Source organism: Erinaceus europaeus, chromosome 1, assembly GCF_950295315.1.
Source record: "Erinaceus europaeus chromosome 1, mEriEur2.1, whole genome shotgun sequence".
Classification (NCBI taxonomy): domain Eukaryota; kingdom Metazoa; phylum Chordata; class Mammalia; order Eulipotyphla; family Erinaceidae; genus Erinaceus; species Erinaceus europaeus.
The window spans coordinates 202,737,640-202,756,439 of record NC_080162.1 but is presented as its reverse complement, the minus strand read 5'-3'; the positions used below and the strand labels follow the sequence as shown (position 1 = coordinate 202,756,439).

Below are 18,800 nucleotides of genomic sequence, written 5' to 3'. Positions count from 1 at the left end.
TGGAGAGACTTTTAAACAACTTTTAAACAACTTTTCTTACTTTTAAACAACTCTCAACCCTAATGTCACAGCTGTATTGAGACCCAGGCTGACAAACTATGATCCCATGAGCACCTGGCATTCCCTTCCAAGTTGACAGCTCTGTGTAACTTCTGTGGCTGGAAGAGGGAGAATTCCAGTTTTGCAAGTGTCTGAGAGAACTATGGAGTGAGAGACTTTGAAATAAACAAATGTTTATTTTCTTTTTCTTTACTTTATTTCTTTATTTACCTATTTATTTATTTTAACCAGTAGAATTAATTATCGCTGGAACTCTGTGCTTGTAAAAGGGTTTCCACCATTCCTGGAAGCTCTTCCTTCCTATTTCTTTCCTTCCTCCCTCCCTTCCTCCCTTCTTTCCTTCTTTCCCTCCTTTCTCCCTCCTTACTTCCTTCCTCCTTTCTTTCTCTCTCTCATATACAGTGATAGACACACAGAGATAGAGGACAGAACAAAGAAAAGAGAAACAGAGAGTAGATCCATCTGCAGCACTGCTCCACTGCTCACCGTCTAAGTCTGGCTGAGCACTTGGCAACCTGTACTACAGCCTTTCATTGGGGTCAGAAGGAAATACACGACATGGCAATGCCTGGAGAGGCTAACCATGCATGCACAACTGGGGGCTAGACATTTTGTCACAACAATTACATTATGATAAATAGCAGCTCCCAAGTTCATTCTCTCTCTCCCCCCTCAATTTCTCTCTCTTTCTCTCTCTCTCTCTCTCTCTCTCTCTCTCTCTCTCTCTCTCTCTTTCCCCTTTCTGAGACAGGAGAGTGAGAGTTGAAAGAGACCACAGCAGCAAACCTTCCTTATTTTGAAACCTTTTTCTATTTTTGCAACTAGAACCCATTTATCTAAAAAATCATCTAGCAAATGGACCTACCCTATGATCCTGCAATTCCTCTCCTGGGGATATATCCTAAGGAACTCAACACTCACATCCAAAAAGATCTGTGTACACATATGTTCTTAGCAGCACAATTTGTAATAGCCAAAACCTGGAAGCAACCCAGGTGTCCAACAACAGATGAGTGGCTGAGCAAGTTGTGGTATATATACACAACGGAATATATATACATAATATATAATAATATATATTATATATAATATATATACATAATATATAAAAATATATATTATATATAATATATATAATAATATATGTAATATATATACACTCAGCTATAAAAAATGGTGACTTCACCGTTTTCAGCTGAACTTGGATGGAGCTTGAAAAATTCATGTTAAGTGAAATAAGTCAGAAACAGAAGGATGAATATGGGATGATCTCACTCTCAGGCAGACGTTGAAAAGCAATATCAGAAGAGAAAACACAAGTAGAACCTGAACTGGAATTGGCGTATTGCACCAAAGTAAAAGACTCTGGGGTGGGTGGGTGGAGGGGAGAATACAGGTCCAAGAAGGATGACAGAGGACCTAGTGGGGGTTGTATTGTTATATGGAAAACTGAGAAAAGTTATGCATGTGCAAACTATTGTATTTACTGTTGAATGTAAAACATTAATTCCCCAATAAAGAAATTTTTAAAAATTATCTAGCTACAATTGGCAGTGGGATTTTTTTTTTTTTTTAAGAGAATAACTAAGAAAGATAGACTGGGAAATGGAGATAGGTGCTGAGGAGGAGGGTTTAGCCAGACTGACCAGCTGCTGGGGACCCTGGAATAAAGTCTCGATAAGAGCCTGCACTCAAGGAGCAAGAAGTGTTTTCTTCATCTCTGTAATCCCCAGCAGCAAATACAGACTATGATACAAAGTAAGGACTCAGAAAAATGTATGCTTTCATGGTCTCAGACAGTGAACTGGGGACTACCTTCAGAGATTATAATGACGTAATCTATGCATTCCAGAGAAAGGTGAAAGGGAGGGTCGGGGTTCGAGCCCCTGGCTCCCCACCTGGAGGGGGGGTTACTTGACAAGCGGTGAAGCAGGTCAGCAGGTGTTTATCTTTCTCTCCCCCTCTCCATCTTTCCCTCCCTTCTTAATTTATCTCTTCCCTATCAAAAAAAAAAAAAAATGACCACAAGATCAGTGCATTGACAGTACTGGCCCCAAGCCCAAGCATAAGCCTGGTGGCAAAAACAAATGAGCAAAACACCTGGATTTGTATAACCATTATAGTTTGCAGAGTATGAAAGTCTTGTTAAAACTAACTTAGTCCTCATTACAAATCTGTGAAATAGATATAAATTTTTAAAAATTTTACTTATTTGTATTAGAGAGAGAGAGAGAGGTACAGATAGAAAGTCCAGAGCAGCACCAGCTCCGGCTTATGGTGGTGCTGAGGGTTGAACCTGGGACCACAAAGCCTCAGACACAAAGTCATTTGCATCACCATTTTGCTGCCTACCTAGTCCAAGTTATAAAATTCTCATTAATATGGGAAGAAAGGAGAATCAAGAAAGTCTTTAGATTCTTTTCTTTCTTTCTTGTCTCCAGGGTAATCACTGGGGCTGGGTGCCTGCACTACGAATCCATTGCTCCTGTGGCATGTATGTATGTGTGTATGTATGTATGTGTGTATGTGTGTGTATGTGTGTATGTATGTATGTATTTTATTTGAAAGGACAGAAAGAAATTGAGAGGGAGAGAGAAAGACACTTGCAGAACTGCTTTCCCACTTGTGAAGCGACACCCCTGCAGGTGGGTAGCCAGGGCCTCGAACCCAGATCTTTGGGCTGGCCCTTGAACTTCGTACTATGTGCATTTAACCCAGTGTGCCACTGCCCAGCCCCTGAAGTCTTTAGTTTCTAACACTAAAACAACATCAGGTCTAAGGTACAAAGGTTTGCTCTTAGTCACTAGTTCAGGCTCAGATATGCTTTCTTATTTTTAACTTGCCATAAAAAAAGCAAGAAGTGAGTAATTGTTGATTTCCTTCAAATTCATAGTCTCCTGTGTTAGCCATGACACCTTTAATTTTACAAAAAAAAAAATGAAAGAAAATCAAAAGGTGTTTACTTTCATGCCCGTGAAACTGGATCTGTGGAATGTTTTGCAAAAACATAAAAGAGGAAGTAATTCAATATCTAACCACAAAGTCGTGTTGCCTTAGTGCTTTTGACTATGGCGAAAACCTTGTAGCAATACTTATGCTCACAAGTTCTCTCCCTCTGCCCAGCCACGCCCTGATGCCCGAGAGGAAACTCAAGCAGTTAGTTACCTTGCAGATGTTGGTGTTAGTGTTGTTTTCTAGCCCAAGTCAAGAGGTCAGATACTTATACAAATTAAATTGACCAGTTACAGCACATACTCTGACCCAGTGCCCTTATGCCTTTCTGTGGTAGCAAAATGACCTACCTGTATGTTGGTTGCAAGATCAGAAGTTAAGCTCACACTCAATGCCATATTCCTTGGCCTTAGTGCTGTATATGACATGTGCAGAATGATGTTGGAAATTAGAATTGGTGGCCGGGCGGTGGCGCACCGGAGTAAGCAACACAGTACAAAGAGGAAGGATCCAAAGTGCAAGGACCGGCGTAAGGATCCTAGTTTGAGCCCCCGGCTCCCCACCTGCAGGGGAGTCACTTCACAGGCAGTGAAGCAGGTCTGAAGGTGTCTAGCTTTCTCTCCCGCTCTCTGTCTTCCCCTCCTCTCTCCATTTCTCATTTCTGTCTGCCCTACCCAACAACGACGACAACAATAACTACAACAACAACAACAACAATAATAATAAACCAAAGAGCGAGGATCCTGGTTTGAGCCTCGGACTCCCCACTTGCAGGGGGAGGCTTCACAAGCAGTGAAGCAAGTCTGCAGGTGTCTCTCTTCTACTCTATCTTCCCTTCCCCTCTCAATTTCTCTCTGTTCTATCCAAAAAAGAAAAGAAAAAAAGTAAACAATGGTTGTAGGAGCAGTGGACTTGTAGTGCAGGCATGTAGCCCCAGCAGTAACCCTGGAGGGAAATAAAAAAAGGAAATAAATAGAATTGAAGAGTGTTGTTTTCGCCGGGCTGGCTTCACGGGTGGGTAACAGATGACCAGGGACTCATGGTTGAGCTGTAGGCAGTATCTCTTTATTCATGCAGGATGCAGCACAATCTAAGACGAGCTAAGCTAAACTCAAGGTACTCTAAAACTCACAATGCTGTCTTTATATATACTTGCCAAGTAGGGTGGAAACAGGATGTGACATAGAGAGGGTGGAGAGAAAAGTGACTGGTGAAAATCAGAGTGTGACAAGGAGGGGGTGGAGCAGGCGAGAATCCTATCACTGAACCACCAATGCCCTGGAGGGAGTGCTTTATGTAAATGTAAAAGTGATTTATGTAAATAGACCAAAGCTTTGAATGGGATTAAATCTATTCCTATATAGGCATATGGTTAAGCAGAAGCCAGGGGGAGCTGGCATACTATCCAACAGAAGAGAGACATGGTTGAACTGGGAGACACATGGGGTGGTTATTACTGGGGCTTGGAACTGGCACTACAAATCCACCCCTCCTTGGGGTTATCTTTTTTTCTTTCTTTCCTTCTTTCTTTCTTTCTTTCTTTATTTCTTCCTTCCTTCCTTCCTTCCTCCCTTTCTTTCTTTCATTCTATTAGATAGGATAAAAAGAAATTGAGAAAGAATGGGAGATAGAGGAAAGGAGAGGGGCCAGATGGTGGTGCACCTGGTTAAGCTCATGCATTAAAGTGTGTAAGGGCCCAGGTTCAAGCCCCTGGTCCCCACCTTCAGGGGGAAAGCTTCATGAGTAGTGAATCAGGGCTGCATGTGTCTCTCTGTCTCTATCCCCCTCTCCTCTCAATTTCTCTCTGTCTCTATCCAATAATAATAAATAAATAAATATATAAAAAAAGAGAAAGGAAGAGAAAGACAGACATTTGCAGACCTGCTTCACTGCTCGTGATGTGGATGCCTGTAGGTGGGGAGCAGGGGTTCAAAACCTGGTCCTTGTGCTTGGTAAGATGTGCACTTAACCAGCTGCGTCACAATCCTCTTTAAGGGACCCACTGGATCAATATGACTTAGGGCAGTTTGCACTTCCACCTGCCTGATGGAGACTGGATCCAGGTCTATACCAAGTCAGTTCAAATCATCCCCATGGTCACAAAGTTTTGTCCAGACCGAGCACCTAATTTAACTAGGTGAATAAGAGAATGCCTTCTCCAACTTGTGTTTAAGGTCATCACAATTTTGTGATGACAAATCTGGAGCTACTGGGAGCATGAGTATGGATATTAAAAATCAAACTGGCCCAGGGGAAGCAGAATAAAAATTATTGGAGTTTGATTTCTGAATGAAACTATCTCAGAAGGAGTCTCACTCCTTATCCCTTCTTTACTACACAAACATCATTTTATTCTTTTTTTTTAAAGATTTTATTTATTTACTAATGAGAAACATAGGAAGAAAGAGAGAAAGAACCAGGCATCACCATGGTAGATATGCTGTCGGGGATTGAACTCAGGACCTCATGCTTGAGAGACCAATGCTTTATTCACTGTGCCACCTCCTGGACCACCATCCTTTTATTCTTAAACCTGCTTTCATTGAACTTCTTGTCATGTGCCACCAAATCATTCCTAACACAAGGTCACTGATTTGCTCATGTACATAAAAACCCAAACCATAGAAACTGGCAGTTGGATGCAGATTCCTAGTCTTCAAAGGCAAACTATAGGATAGGACCTGATAACTTGGATTTTATTCAGTAGTCAAAGTGGTCTGATTGCAGATGACCGGTGGATCAGTGCTTGAGAAATGTGGGTGAAGTTAACCACAGGCAATAGTACATGGCAACAGCTACAATTAAAGGAGGTGTAAAGTATTAATGGAAATATTAAAAGTCAGTGCCAATGTAGTTTGTGCTGGTATCACAAAGGAGGAAGAATTTGTTGAGAAATCAACAATTGAGTCCATATTAGATGTTTTTACTTAGATAATGCTTTCTGCCGGGCTAGCTTTGCGAGTGAGAGAGAGATGACCAGGGTCTCATGGCTGAGCTGGGACGCAGTTCAATCTTTATTGATGAGGAATGCAGTGCAAGCTAGCTATCTCTCATCACAGTCCTGTCCTATATATATCTCCTGAGGTGGAAGTGTCAGGTCCAAAGAGGATGTACGTAGGATACGGGGTGGGGAGAAGGAAAAAGCACTGGAACCAGTGGGGATTAAACCAGTGTGAACAGAACAATGATTATGTAAATAAACCACAACGTCAAGCAATGCAACAGAAGGGATTTTAGAAGCAGAATTTAGAAGCAGACCAACAGCTTTGCTTACCTTTCCTTTTCTTTTCTTTTCTTTTCCTTTCTTTTCTTTTCTTTTTTTTTTGCCTCCAGGCTTATTTCAGGGGCTCAGTGCCTGCACCATGAAGCCACTGCTCCTGGAGGCCATTCTTTCCCCCTTTTGTTGCCCTTGTTGTTGTAGCCTTGTCGTGGTTATTATTGTTATTGTTGATGTCGTTTGTTGTCAGTCAGATAGGACAGAGAAAAATGGAGAGAAGAGGGGAAGACCAAGAGGAGGAGAGAAAGACAGACGCCTGCAGACCTGCTTCACTGCCTGTGAAGCGACTCCCCTGTAGGTGAGGAGCCGGGGACTGGAACTGGGAACCTTACACTGGACCTTGCGCTTTGTGCCATGTGTGCTTAACCCGCTGCACTACCGATGGACTCCCATTTGGTGTACTTCTAAGTTTTGCTGAGTCAAATACATATTTTTCTATTTTTTAAATATTTATTTATTATTTATTCCTTTCTATTGTCCTTGTTGTTTTTTATTGTAGTTATTATTAATGTCGTTGTTGTTGGATAGGACAGAGAGAAATGGAGAGAGGAGGGGAAGACAGAGAGGGGGAGAGAAAGGCAGACACCTGCAGACCTGCTTCACCACCTGTGAAGCGACTTCCCTGCAGGTGGGGAGCCGGGGGCTTGAACCCGGATCCTTAAGCCGCTCCTTGTGCTTTGCGCCACCTGTGCTTAACCCACTGCACTACTGCCCAACTCCCCATATTTTTCAAGTTTGTGAATTTCATTAGCCAAAACTGATATGTAAAAAATTACTACTCCAAAGTCTAAAATTCTGGAGGCTAGGTGATGGCACACTTGTTGAAACTCACACTGGATCTGGGTTCAAATCCCCAGGGGCCCCACCTGCAGAAGGGACACTTCACAAGTGGTGAGGCAGATCTACTGGTATCTTTCTCTCTCTCTCTTTATCTCCCCCTCCTCTCTCAATTTCTCTCTGTCTTATCCAAGACTATGGGAAAAAATGGCTGCTAAGATGTTTGGTATGCTTCTAGTTCTGCTTCTGGGATCTAGTTCTGCTTCTGTTACATTGCTTGACATTGTGGTCTATTGACATGGTCTTTTCTGTTACACTGGTTTGGTCTCACTCCCCCCACCTCCGGGAGATTTGGTTTAGCCTTTGCTAGTTTCGGCTTCTCCCTTCTCCCCAAACCCCTAGCCTATGTACTTCCTGAATTCCTCTCTGTGGCTGGAGGAGAAAGATGGAGGAGCACATGGTGTGGTGATTAGGTGTTGGACTGCTTGCTCGCTCGTGAATAAAGATTAAACTGCGTTCTCAGCACAGCCGTGTGTTTCTGGTTGTCTGTTACCTGCCCGTGAAGCCAGCCCGGCAAAAACGACACTAAAAGCAGTGGAATCATAGTGCTGGCACCTAGCCCCGGCCATAACCATGCAGGCAAAAAAGAAAAAAAAAAGTCTAAAATTCTTAAAAATTTCAGAAATGGGAGTTGGTCTGTAGCTCAGCGGGTTAAGTGCGGGTGGCACAAAGCACAAGGACCAGCGTAAGGATCCTGTTTCGAGCCCCCGGATCCCCACCTCCAGGGGGTCACTTCACAGGTGGTGAAGCAGGTCTGCAGGTGTCTTTCTCCCCCCCCCCCCCATCTTCCTCTTCTCTTCCCATTTCTCTCTGTCCTGTTCAACAAAGACTACAACAATAAGAACTACAACATGGGAGTTGGGCGGTAGCGCAGCGGGGTTAAGCACACATGTCGCAAAGCACAAGGACCTGTATAAGGACCCTGGTTCAAGCCCCCGGCTCCCCACCTGCAGGGGAGTCACTTCACAAGCGGTGAAGTAGGTCTTCAAGTGTCTGTCTGTCTCTTCCCCTCTCTGTCTTCCCTTCCTCTCTTGATTTCTCTCTGTCCTATCCAGCAACAATGACATCAATAACAACAACAATAAAACAACAAGGGCAACAAAAGGCAATAAATAAATAAACATTTTAAATAAATTTAAAAAATAATAACTACAACAATAAAACAAGGGCAACAAAAAGGAATAAATAAATAATTAAAAAATATTTTTAAAAATTTCAAATTGTAAGTAGGGCACCAAAGTAAAAACCCTGTGGTGAGGAGTAGACATGCAGCTTCCTGAGACAGTGGGGGGTGGGAGTGGGTGGGAGGGATGGGTCACAGTCTTTTGGTGGTGGGAATGGTGCTTATGTACACTCCTAGTAAAATGTAGTCATATAAATCACTAGTCAATTAATACGAGAGGGGGAAAATTAATTGTATGTCTCGAAGTGTTTCAAAACACAAACTGAATCTTTTCAATATATAGGCTGTGTAATTGATATGCGGACTCTCTCAAAAGCCTAGACCAACTAGATCAGAATCAACCAATAGCACAGCTATATACAAGATACTGGGTACTGTACAGCAAACCCTAACAAAAGGACTTTTCAAAGTTAACCCAATTACCAAATAATGTGATGATAGCATTAACTATCGATTGTTTTTTTGAACCCTAAGACAGCAAGAACCTCACATCTCCACTATAGAGCCTCTACTTCCCCCAGTCCTGGAACCCTTGGATAGGGCCCACTTTCCCGCATGCCTCTCCCAATCCATATCAAATAATATTGCATTTGCTGATCACAACCTAATAAACACAACGATGGCCACCTCAACATGCTTCACTTCAGACTGTGTCCAGAGACTTTACGTGTGGAATGACAACCCTTCAGCTTCATTACTCGGGTGAGACCTTTCCTTTCATAGTATACTCTAATTTGATCTCAGGTGGTTCACTTTCTAACAAAGTCCCAAAACCTAGATATACACCAGTTTCTGTGAGAGAGAGCATATGTTCACACGTATCCATAAACTACTGCAAAATATATGCCTGAAAGCAGAAGTGCACTAGAGTTTGCAGTGAGTACCCCCCTAACATTTCCTCTCCACTATTCCAAGCTTTGGGTCCATGATTGCTCAACAATTTGTTTGGCTTCATATGTTAACTCTCTTTTCAGTCACCAGGTTCCAGATGTCATCAGGATGCCGGCCAGGCTTCCCTAGACTGAAGACCCCACCAATGTGTCCTGGAGCTCAGCTTCCCCAGAGACCCACCCTACTAGGGAAAGAGAGGCAGACTGGGGGTATGGACCGACCAGTCAATGCCCATGTTCAGCGGGGAAGCAATTACAGAAGCCAGACCTTCTACCTTCTGCAACCCACAATGACCCTGGGTCCATGCTCCCAGAGGGATAGAGAATGGGAAAGCTATCAGGGGAGGGGGTGGGAAATGGAGATTGGGTAGTGGAAATTGTGTGGAATTGTACCCCTCCTACCCTATGGTTTTGTTAATTAATCCTTTCTTAAATAAAAAAAAATTTCAGAAACAGTTTCTGAAAAGCATGTGAACATTCAGAAATAATTAGGTAAGTCGAGTTGCCTAGAATATCCCAGTAAACTTAGGGTCTCTTATTCTAAGAAAGTAGCATAGAAACCATTAAAACACAATGGAACATATGTTAGAAATGTGAATAGAATGTTTTGTGGACATAGGAGAGATGATATCTCTCTGCTAAGGTCATACATGGCCTAGATAGTCAACAAAGAGATTAGTTCTGCAACATCCATCATGCGTGGTCAGTCCGTAAAGGAATACCTATGGTGAAAAGGCAAGGAAGTTCTTCAGCAGGTGAAAAAAATGATGGTCATTTTCTAGGAGATTTCAAACACAAAGAGAACCACATGTCTTGAACATTTTAGGATTCGACTAAGTTAGTTTACTTAACAAAAAACTCAAAACTTTGAATTGCTTTCTCTTTTCTACCCTGAATTAAATATTAAAGACCCAAAAATAGCTTTCTTATGTTTTACTTGAAATGAAGGAATACATGAAATTTAGTAGTGACTTTCTCTCTTAAATCATGTATATTAAGAGCTAAGCAGGGGTACACATGGCAGAGCATATGTCCTACAATACACAAATACCTGAGTTCAAACCCTTGGCTCCCACCTGCGGCAGGGAAGCCTCACAAATGACGAAGCAGTGCTACAGGTGTCTTTCTTTCTCCCTTTCTGTTTCTCTCTTACCTCGCAATTTCTCTGTCTCTATCCCATAAATAAGGAAATAATATATGCATAGTTGTTAAGTATTCTGGGAGATATTATGGTTCCATATTCATATTTTTAATATTGGAGGAATTTAGTTCAGTGGTTGTTGCCTTAAGACTGTTGTTTCAAGATAATTTTCCCACTGCTTATTTGGTTCTGCTCAAACACAGCTGTAAGTTCTTTCTTTCTATATTTGTACATAGAGTGACGGATGGGTAATATTAACCATCTGAATGAGGGTGTGTTGGGTGAGAAAGAGACAGGATACCACAAAGCACAGTTTCAGTGTGTCCCTGGGGCACCATTTCTGGATTTACTTATCTTGGATTTTGCTTTCTCAGTCTTTCCTCTTGATAGAGTGTATTTACTTACTTATTTATTTATTCATACGTAATGTAGTATTGAGTACTTGCATCTGAATTTAGGTTTACCCTGAATGTTCACACAAATGCCACGTGATACTGGAGCGTCCAATCAGTGCCTCGGCTACTATGAGCTATTTTATCATCGACAACATTTAACAAGATAGAGAAGTTCTTGGAAATGTGCCTTAAAAAAAAAAAAAAAAACGACAGTCTTCTCTCATCATCGGCTCCTTTGTGGAAATTTGTTGTACGCTACAATCTTGGCAAAAGTACCACCCCTATCTATATAGCTGAGTTCTAGTCCCAATTTAAAGCAGACTTGTCACTAAATTTAATGTCTGGAGAAACTATTGAATGTCCTGTATGACCTTGGGCAATTCAAGGCATGGCACTATGCCGTGCATTTCCGGATATTCAGCAGCTATGGTCCTTTCTACTAAACTGCAGGCTTGCCTTCCATCATGTGACTACAGCCTTCAATCATGTGACAGCTAAAGCCAGTCTCACACTCCTCATACACTCCCAATGTGTCTGGTGGTGGGGGGGGGGGAGGTGTTAATATTAACGCCACTGAGAACACCTACATGTACAGTGCACTGAAGCCAGAAATCACTTACTAAGAACTCATTTCTTTTTTTCTGATATGTTGCACCATTAAAGAGGTTCCATTTTAAATTTAGCACCTCCCTGCTCCTTGTCTCCCAAATGGAAGAAATATCTTTTTTTGTGGCAGGCTAGAATATTCTTATCTCACCGTGGCAAGTGGCTAGAATCTGTGTTACCGTTTATGTATCTTTTATTTTAATTAATTAATTTACTTTGTCTCCAGGACTATCTCGAGGGCTCTCTGCCTGCACTACAAATCTGCTGCTCCGGTGGCCTTTTTTTTCTTTCTCCCTTTGTTTATAGGGTAGAGCAGAGAGAAATTGAGAGAGGAGGGGAAGACAGAGGAGGGGAGAGAAAGACACCTGCAGACCTGCCTCACAGCAAGGATCCATGCCCCGGGACTTGTGCTTCCTACTATGTGTGGTTAACCCCATGTGCCACCCCTACCCCCCTCTTGTATTTTAATTTACAACCTCAATTTCTCACTATGCAACAATAGTTGTTTTTGTTATTATCCACTGGCTTATAAAACAGCAGTCTTTTCCCAGGATTTAGTTTGCCCATGGTTCTGGGCTGAAAGTAAGAGATCTGATCACTAATACTACAACTGCTGCTGAAAAAATGTCTCCTTATTATGAGCATGACTAGCAGTTTCTGTTATAGTTCTTAGTGAGAGGGTCAAGTTAAGATAGCCGAGAAGAGGTACTAATCTGCAACAAAGACCATGGGTGGAGTTTCTAACATCTTCATGATTTTATGTTTGAGGTTGGCTCTTCCTCCAAAATTAATAAGGCAGTTATCTTTCAGTGTCCTGGAGCCCCACCTCCCCAGTGCCCTGCCCCACTAGGGAAAGAGAGAGACAGGCTGGGAGTATGGATGGACCTGTTAACACCCATGTTCAGCTGGGAAGCAATTACAGAAGCCAGACCTTCCACCTTCTGTACCCCATAATGACCCTGGGTCCATACTCCCAGAGGTTTAAAGAATAGGAAAGCTATCAGGGAGGGAAGGAGATATGGAGTTCTGGTGGCGGGAATTATGTGGAATTATACACCTCTTACCCTTTGGTCTTGTCAGTGTTTCCATTTTATAAATAAAAACTTTTAAAAAAGGAAAAAATAGGTTATACTGTGTAACAAACAATTTTCAAAGCATCAATAGGTCTAAATAGCAAAAACAATACATATTTTTTCCTGTTGATCTGTGTAGCAGTGGTAGATTAGCAATGAGTTCAGGCCTGGTAATAATCTGTCTGGAATCTGAGTTGTTAGAGCAGTCACCATCTCAAAAACCCTCTTTTCATTTTGCCAAATTCAGAAAGGTTAGTGATTTAGCTTTTTTAATTACTGACTCATCATGATAATGCTCATTTTATTACCCAACAGAAATCAAATGGCCACCAATAATTCTGAGGGTGGTAAACACAATTCTACCATGTTTTCAGAAGTATCTGGAATTATATGTTGCACTGCACTATGACGATCATAATGGGAAATCTCCCAGCCATTGCAAATGAGTTCAGATGCTGGCCACCAGAATACAGGAAGACAAAGATTCATCCACTAGTGACTATCTTATTTACATTTCTCTACATATCATCATGCTCAGTCTAGCTCAGTAGCTACTAGTAACATAGCAAGTGCTGAATGAAAGTCTGCTGAAGAGAAAGATATGAATATAGTTGTTTAAATCACTGAATCTCACTGTAATTGAAGCTTATAGAGAAGTACTTTGCTATTTTAACTCAACACTGAAAACCATGTAAATATGTTATTTGTATTCAATGTTGCATTTTGAAAGCCTGACAGACAAAGTGGCACTAGTAAAAGACTAAAAAAGATGCTTCACTTCACATTTGCTTTGAAGAGGTTATTTTTTCATCTGCCTGATTATGTAAACACTTTCTCCTGTAGCTTCTAGAGTCGTGGAAAACACTTAGTCCTGTGTCTGTTCCAGAATGGGGAAGTGATAGGTGTTTAATGAAGTTAGTTCTGTCATCATTATCTGTGTAGTCTTAGGGAAGTCACATTAATTTAGCAGTATACTTTTCATCTGCACATATGCACACACACACACACACAGTGTCTTAGTAATCTCTCTCTCTCTCTCTCTCTTTTATTGAAAGGATATCCTCGAAGGTGCAGAGCTATTCAATTGTGTAGCTGTGACTATCATGTGATGTACTTACAAAATACAAATTCTCTCTCTCCACTTCCCCAGGTTATTGCCTTCATACCACTAACCACTGGATCTTTTTTAGTGGGGGGAGGGAAAGTTAAACCGATGATTCTGTATTTTTGTCTCTTATGTACCCTTAGTGACTAAATTAGTTTGTCTCGTGCTGGAAAATATGACTTTGGATTAGTTCTACAAATAAAGTAGTTGAATACCTGTAAGTAATTTCATAGAATACAGACACACACACACATAATTTTTTATAGGCACCAGGGTTATCTCTGGGGCTTAGTGCCTGCATGATGTACCCACTGCTTCTCCTGGCTTTTTCTCTCTCTCTCTCTCTTTGGATAAAATAAAATTCACTTGATCTCTTCTTATTGTGGAACGGAATCAATACCTAAGAAACCAAGTACTGCATGTATAGCACTTTGCCCAGGGTAACAAATTAGGGGAACTCAGTAAGCACTGATGAAGCAGCATTGCTCAGGGGCCTCCTCTCCATCTTCCGAAAGCTTCCGAGCGCTCAGCGCTCACTCACGGCCCCTCCCGCTAGCCGACAGACGAGCCAATAGACGAGCCAGTAGACGTGGCTCCGCCCACCTGGACGACTAGCCAATCAGCTGCACGGCCGGAGCCCAACCCTCGCGAGTCACGTGAGGCGGCCAGCCCCGCTTCCGGTGCGTCGCCGGAGACTGACGTCGCCGGGGTCCGGCGTCGCGTCCTGGGCTGTCCGGCGGCGGCGGCTGAGGCTGAGGCCATGGCAGCGGATACCGAGTGGGTTTGAAGGCTCAGGGCTGCTCCCTCCGGCGGGACGTCGGGGCCCGAAGCCCGCGCTGCAGCGCCCGCGCCCGCTCCCTCCCCCTCCCCCGTGGCTGCCGGGCCGGGCGGAGGCGGACGCGGTGGCGGAGGCGGAGGCCGGGGACTGGCCGCCCTGCTGGCTCCCGGCTCGGCCCGGCGGCGGTGCGCTCGGAGCGGAGGCCGCGTCGGTAAGAGGCGGCGGCGGCGGGGCCCGGGGGCCGCCCGGCTGGTGTGTCTCCTCCCGCGCCAGCGCCGCCCGCCCGCCGCCCCCATTGTCTGGGCGCCGCGACGACCCCCCCCCGCCGCCCGCCGCCCGCCGCCTCCAGGCAGCACCGCGCATCCTCCTCCTGCTCCTCCTCCTCCTCTCTCTTTGCCCCGCGGCCCTTGCTCTGCGTGTTTTATCTTTCTTTCCCCCTCCCTTTATCGCTAATTTCCTCCGCCCCCCCCCGCCCCCGCGCCCGTCGCCCTACTGTGTGCGTGCGTGTCGCGGGCTCCCGCGGGCGCAGTTCGTCGTTTTCTGCTTGTGTTTTTTCAGAACTCCCCTCTGTGCTTTTTCTCCCCCCACACCTCTCCTCCCCTCTCCATGGACTCTCCCTCTCTCACTTTATTTTTGTTTAGGCCGCAGCTTTCCACCTCTTGCCACACACCCATATACACACACACACACACACACACACACACACACACACACACACACACACGCATTACACACACATACATGCATTATTGTGCACACATGCATGCATTATTGCACACCCGTGCATTATTACACACATGCATTACCCACAGACGCATTATCACACACGCATTGTTACACACATATATGCATTATCACACACATGTATTATCACACACACGTGCATAATACACACATGCATTATTGCACACACGTGCATTATTACACACATGTGCATTACACACATGCATTACCCACACACATTATTACACACACATTGTTACACATATGCATTATCACACACGTGCATTATTACACACACGTACATTATTACACACATGTGCGTTATTACACACATGCATTATTACACAACACATTGTTACACATACATGCATTATTACAAACATGCATTATTACACACACACACACACACGCACATTATTGTGGTGATGGTGTTCGCTACTTCATCCCTAAATGTCACTGGGGAGGCGGGTCGTGTTGGAACCGGGGCGACCGAGCGCCGGAGCAGCAGCCGCCACCTCCCAGGGCCTCCCCCTAACAGGCTCGTGTGTGTGTATGTGTGTGTCGCACCAGAGACCTCTGGGCAAGATGCCCGTTAACACTTGTTTTGGTTTTTTGTTTTTTTCTTTTTTTAACCAGAGAGCTCTGCTCAGCTCTCTGCTTACTGTGGTGCTGGGGGATCGAACCTGGAACTCGGGGGCCTCAGGCAGGAAGAGTCTGTTGGCGTTACCATTGTTAATCGTGATTGCTGTCAGTGCGGATGCCGCACTGGGAAGGGGTGGGGGCATGATTATTAAAGTTTGATTTACGTATTTTCAGGATCAGTAGTATTGGTTGTCTTTTTTTTCCTGTCAGATTCTTTCAAAGAAGGGAAAAAAAAAAACCCTGACATTTTATATCAGTGTTCCGTTTTGTTTCCTATGAACATCTTCAGAAAATGAACGGAATTATGTTTTTATTTTATTTTTGTATATTTATTTAAATAGAAGGTGGGAGAGCTAGTCTCTTATAGTACTTTTAAATGTAAAAAAAAAATTTTAGGGATCCCTACACCTACCTCAAAAGCAATTCCCTGGCTACCTGTTACACTTGGGGGGAGGGTGCCTCAGAAGCCCCCAGGAATTAGCAGGAAAGGGTCTGCTTCAGTTGTGCGGGGCTTCCAGTGTGGCCACAGTCGTGGACAGTCCACAGGATAGGAACATGGGGAGGGAGCTTCCTAAGTGAGTTTTTGTCCAGCATCACGGCCACCTTGCGGCATCTGGGCACCACATACAGACACGCAGCGCAGGGCACGCTCAGCGTTGTCAAAGCCGCCAGGCTAGCAGCTTTCATTTCTGTTTTTTGATGTAAACTTAAAAGTATTCAATCATTATTACAGAGGGAGGTTATAGGCATGCCGAGGAGTCCTAGTCACAGGAGGAATGGTTAAGATGTCACTGACGGAAGAGTGTGCCTAGTCTTCGTGTGTGTGTGTGTGTGTGCGGGGGGGGGGGGGGGTGGGGGGGTGGTGCTTGGTGTTACGAGGCATCTAGTAAATAGCTGATGAAGAACTTGGTTGGTTGGTCTCGAGGATTCCAGCAGTCATCCAGACCATCCAACAAGAGAAGGGCGTGCTACCATCTATATTAGAGAGAATTTCCTTAGCTGCTCTAACATCTAAGCTTCAGGCATTTTGTAAGACCTGTCTATCCAGCCTTTTGAATAGTATTCTTGTGTTCTTAGTTCGTCATGGAGATTGCTGGTTGCAGAGTGCTCTAGTTAGAAGTATCGCACTCATATGTCTTTAAAAACTTGGCAGCTGTTTTAACTTCTTAGGTAGTGTTTTAAGAACAACAGACGACACATGTTTAATTCCCTGAGCATTTCATGCATTGGAATCTAACTCTTTTTTTTTTTTTTCTCTCTCTTTCCCTTGAGGTAGTGAAAGCGAATACTGAAGACTAGAATCTCAAGATGAGTAAAAAGCCCCCAAATCGTCCTGGAATCACATTTGAGATCGGTGCTCGTTTGGAGGCACTGGACTACTTACAGAAATGGTACGGCATGTCTGGGGCCCTTGGACCTAACGCGCGGCGTGGTGTCCGTAGCTCGTTTGCATTGGCGAGTTTCACACCTGGTTGTGGTGGAATATCAGCAGATTCACACATTCAATACAAATAATAAATTGTTTTGTTTAGCTTTCCTACTCACCAATGGACTTTGCAGGTCTAGTATTTAAATGCTTGTTTTGTTTTTTTTTTTCCCTTCTTTAAATACTAAGTCTGAAGACAAGCTTAGCTGGGGCGGGGCGGGGGTGATCTAGTTTTCTCTTCCTGCCTCGCCAGCCTGAGAAAGGTGTTCGGTGGGACCTCTTAGCATCTGGGCTGCGTCACCTCCTCGTGAAGCTTATTTATTTTAGGAGCATTTCAGCCACTCCTCATTCCACTAGCTTTCTGACATTTAGTTTCACTGTAGTGAAAAGCCATAGTGGGCATTTGTATTTGGGTTGATTTACATCAAGTCACTTGGCTGAGTTGGCAGTGACAGGTAGCAAATCCCAGAATCTTCCTAAGTCGTGATACTTGACTTGGGGTTTTGTCTCTTGCCATCGCGTCTTAGAACTCTGCATGTGCTTATGCTCTCCCCTCTGACCCCTGCCCTCAACTTAACGGGCTCTTTCGTGGGCTCTGCTTCGGGACAGTTTTCAAACTGTAGTCTGATGCAGAGTGCAGCTCCTTGGGGTCCAGAGAGGGGGAGGGAAATAAGACAGTCAGGTGGGGAACCTGGGAACCACCCAGGGAACGGAACCCCGAGCACACTGATTGGAGCGTTTGTCTGTTTGTTTTAATTTCTCTATTGGGGAATTAATGTTTTATATTCCACAGTAAATACAGTAGTGTGTACATGCATAACATTTTCCAGTTTTCCATATAACAACACAGCAGTATGCAGCCCACTTGCCCGTGAGTCTGGCTCTGTCACCCACTAATGTAACTAGTTGTCATTTTGGTTTCAGACAGCCTCTCCCTCTGCTCTAGTCTGGGAGAAGGTTCTGGAGCGGGTAAGGCGGTCTTCACAGCACGTAGCTCCATGGATTTTCCTCAGGGAGCTGTCTCACTGCGTGCATCACCGCGGAGCTTGGAAAGCTATTTTCAGAGTTTTTCCGCCACTTCTGTCCTTAGGCCGAGATGACCTGGGCTCCCGTAGTTGGAGGTAGAAAGGCGCGATTGCTTTGTTTCGTGTGTCTAAGCTGTTTGATGTGGGTGAGTCCTCTTTGAGGGACTTGACTGCTAGTTTGCCCAAGCAGAGTGTACACAGCAGTTCTCACGAGTGTTTTTGGAAACACTTGGAATGAGACAATAGCATCGTTTTGGGTTGTTACGGTAAAAACTATCTCCAAACACAGGTTATTATCTTTTTTTTTTTTTTTTCCAATTTTAAACAAATTGCCTAAAATAACATATAAAGCATTGGGGTGAGTGTAAAGGAAGAGCAGGAAAAGTTTTGGAATCAAGAAAGAAAAAATTTTAAAGACCTTATTTTTCTTAATTTAACTTATTCATTTAGGAATACAGACAGAACGAAACTGGAATGGAATGAGGAGATAGGGAGAGAGAAAGAGAGAAACCTGCAGCCCTGCTTCACCGCTTGTGGAACTCCTCCCCCCACCCCCCCATCCCCCCACCCCCAAGTGGAGGCCAGGGACTTGAACCTGGGTCCTTGCAGCACCGTAATCTTTGTGCTCAACCGAGTGTGCCACCCCCGGGCTCCTGGGGAACCAAAGAATCTCGAGTGTATGTTGTG

General features: G+C 43.9%; 1 protein-coding gene across 16 annotated transcripts in view; it reads left to right on the top strand.

Moving 5' to 3' along the window:
- Positions 1-14,182: 14,182 nt before the first annotated feature.
- The window catches only part of PHF20L1 (PHD finger protein 20 like 1), a 79,395-nt gene continuing 74,777 nt past the window's right edge, over positions 14,183-18,800 (top strand). For 13 of the 16 annotated variants that reach the window (XM_060201192.1, XM_060201189.1, XM_060201182.1 and 10 more), the window contains exons 1-2: positions 14,196-14,296; positions 16,935-17,053. In XM_060201192.1, coding sequence (XP_060057175.1) covers positions 16,971-17,053 — 83 coding nt within the window. In that variant the 5' untranslated portion in view covers positions 14,196-14,296; positions 16,935-16,970. Of the gene's footprint in view, positions 14,509-16,934; positions 17,054-18,800 lie in introns of all 16 variants that reach the window. The other 3 variants (XM_060201131.1, XM_060201119.1, XM_060201126.1) reach the window with 3 other exon arrangements.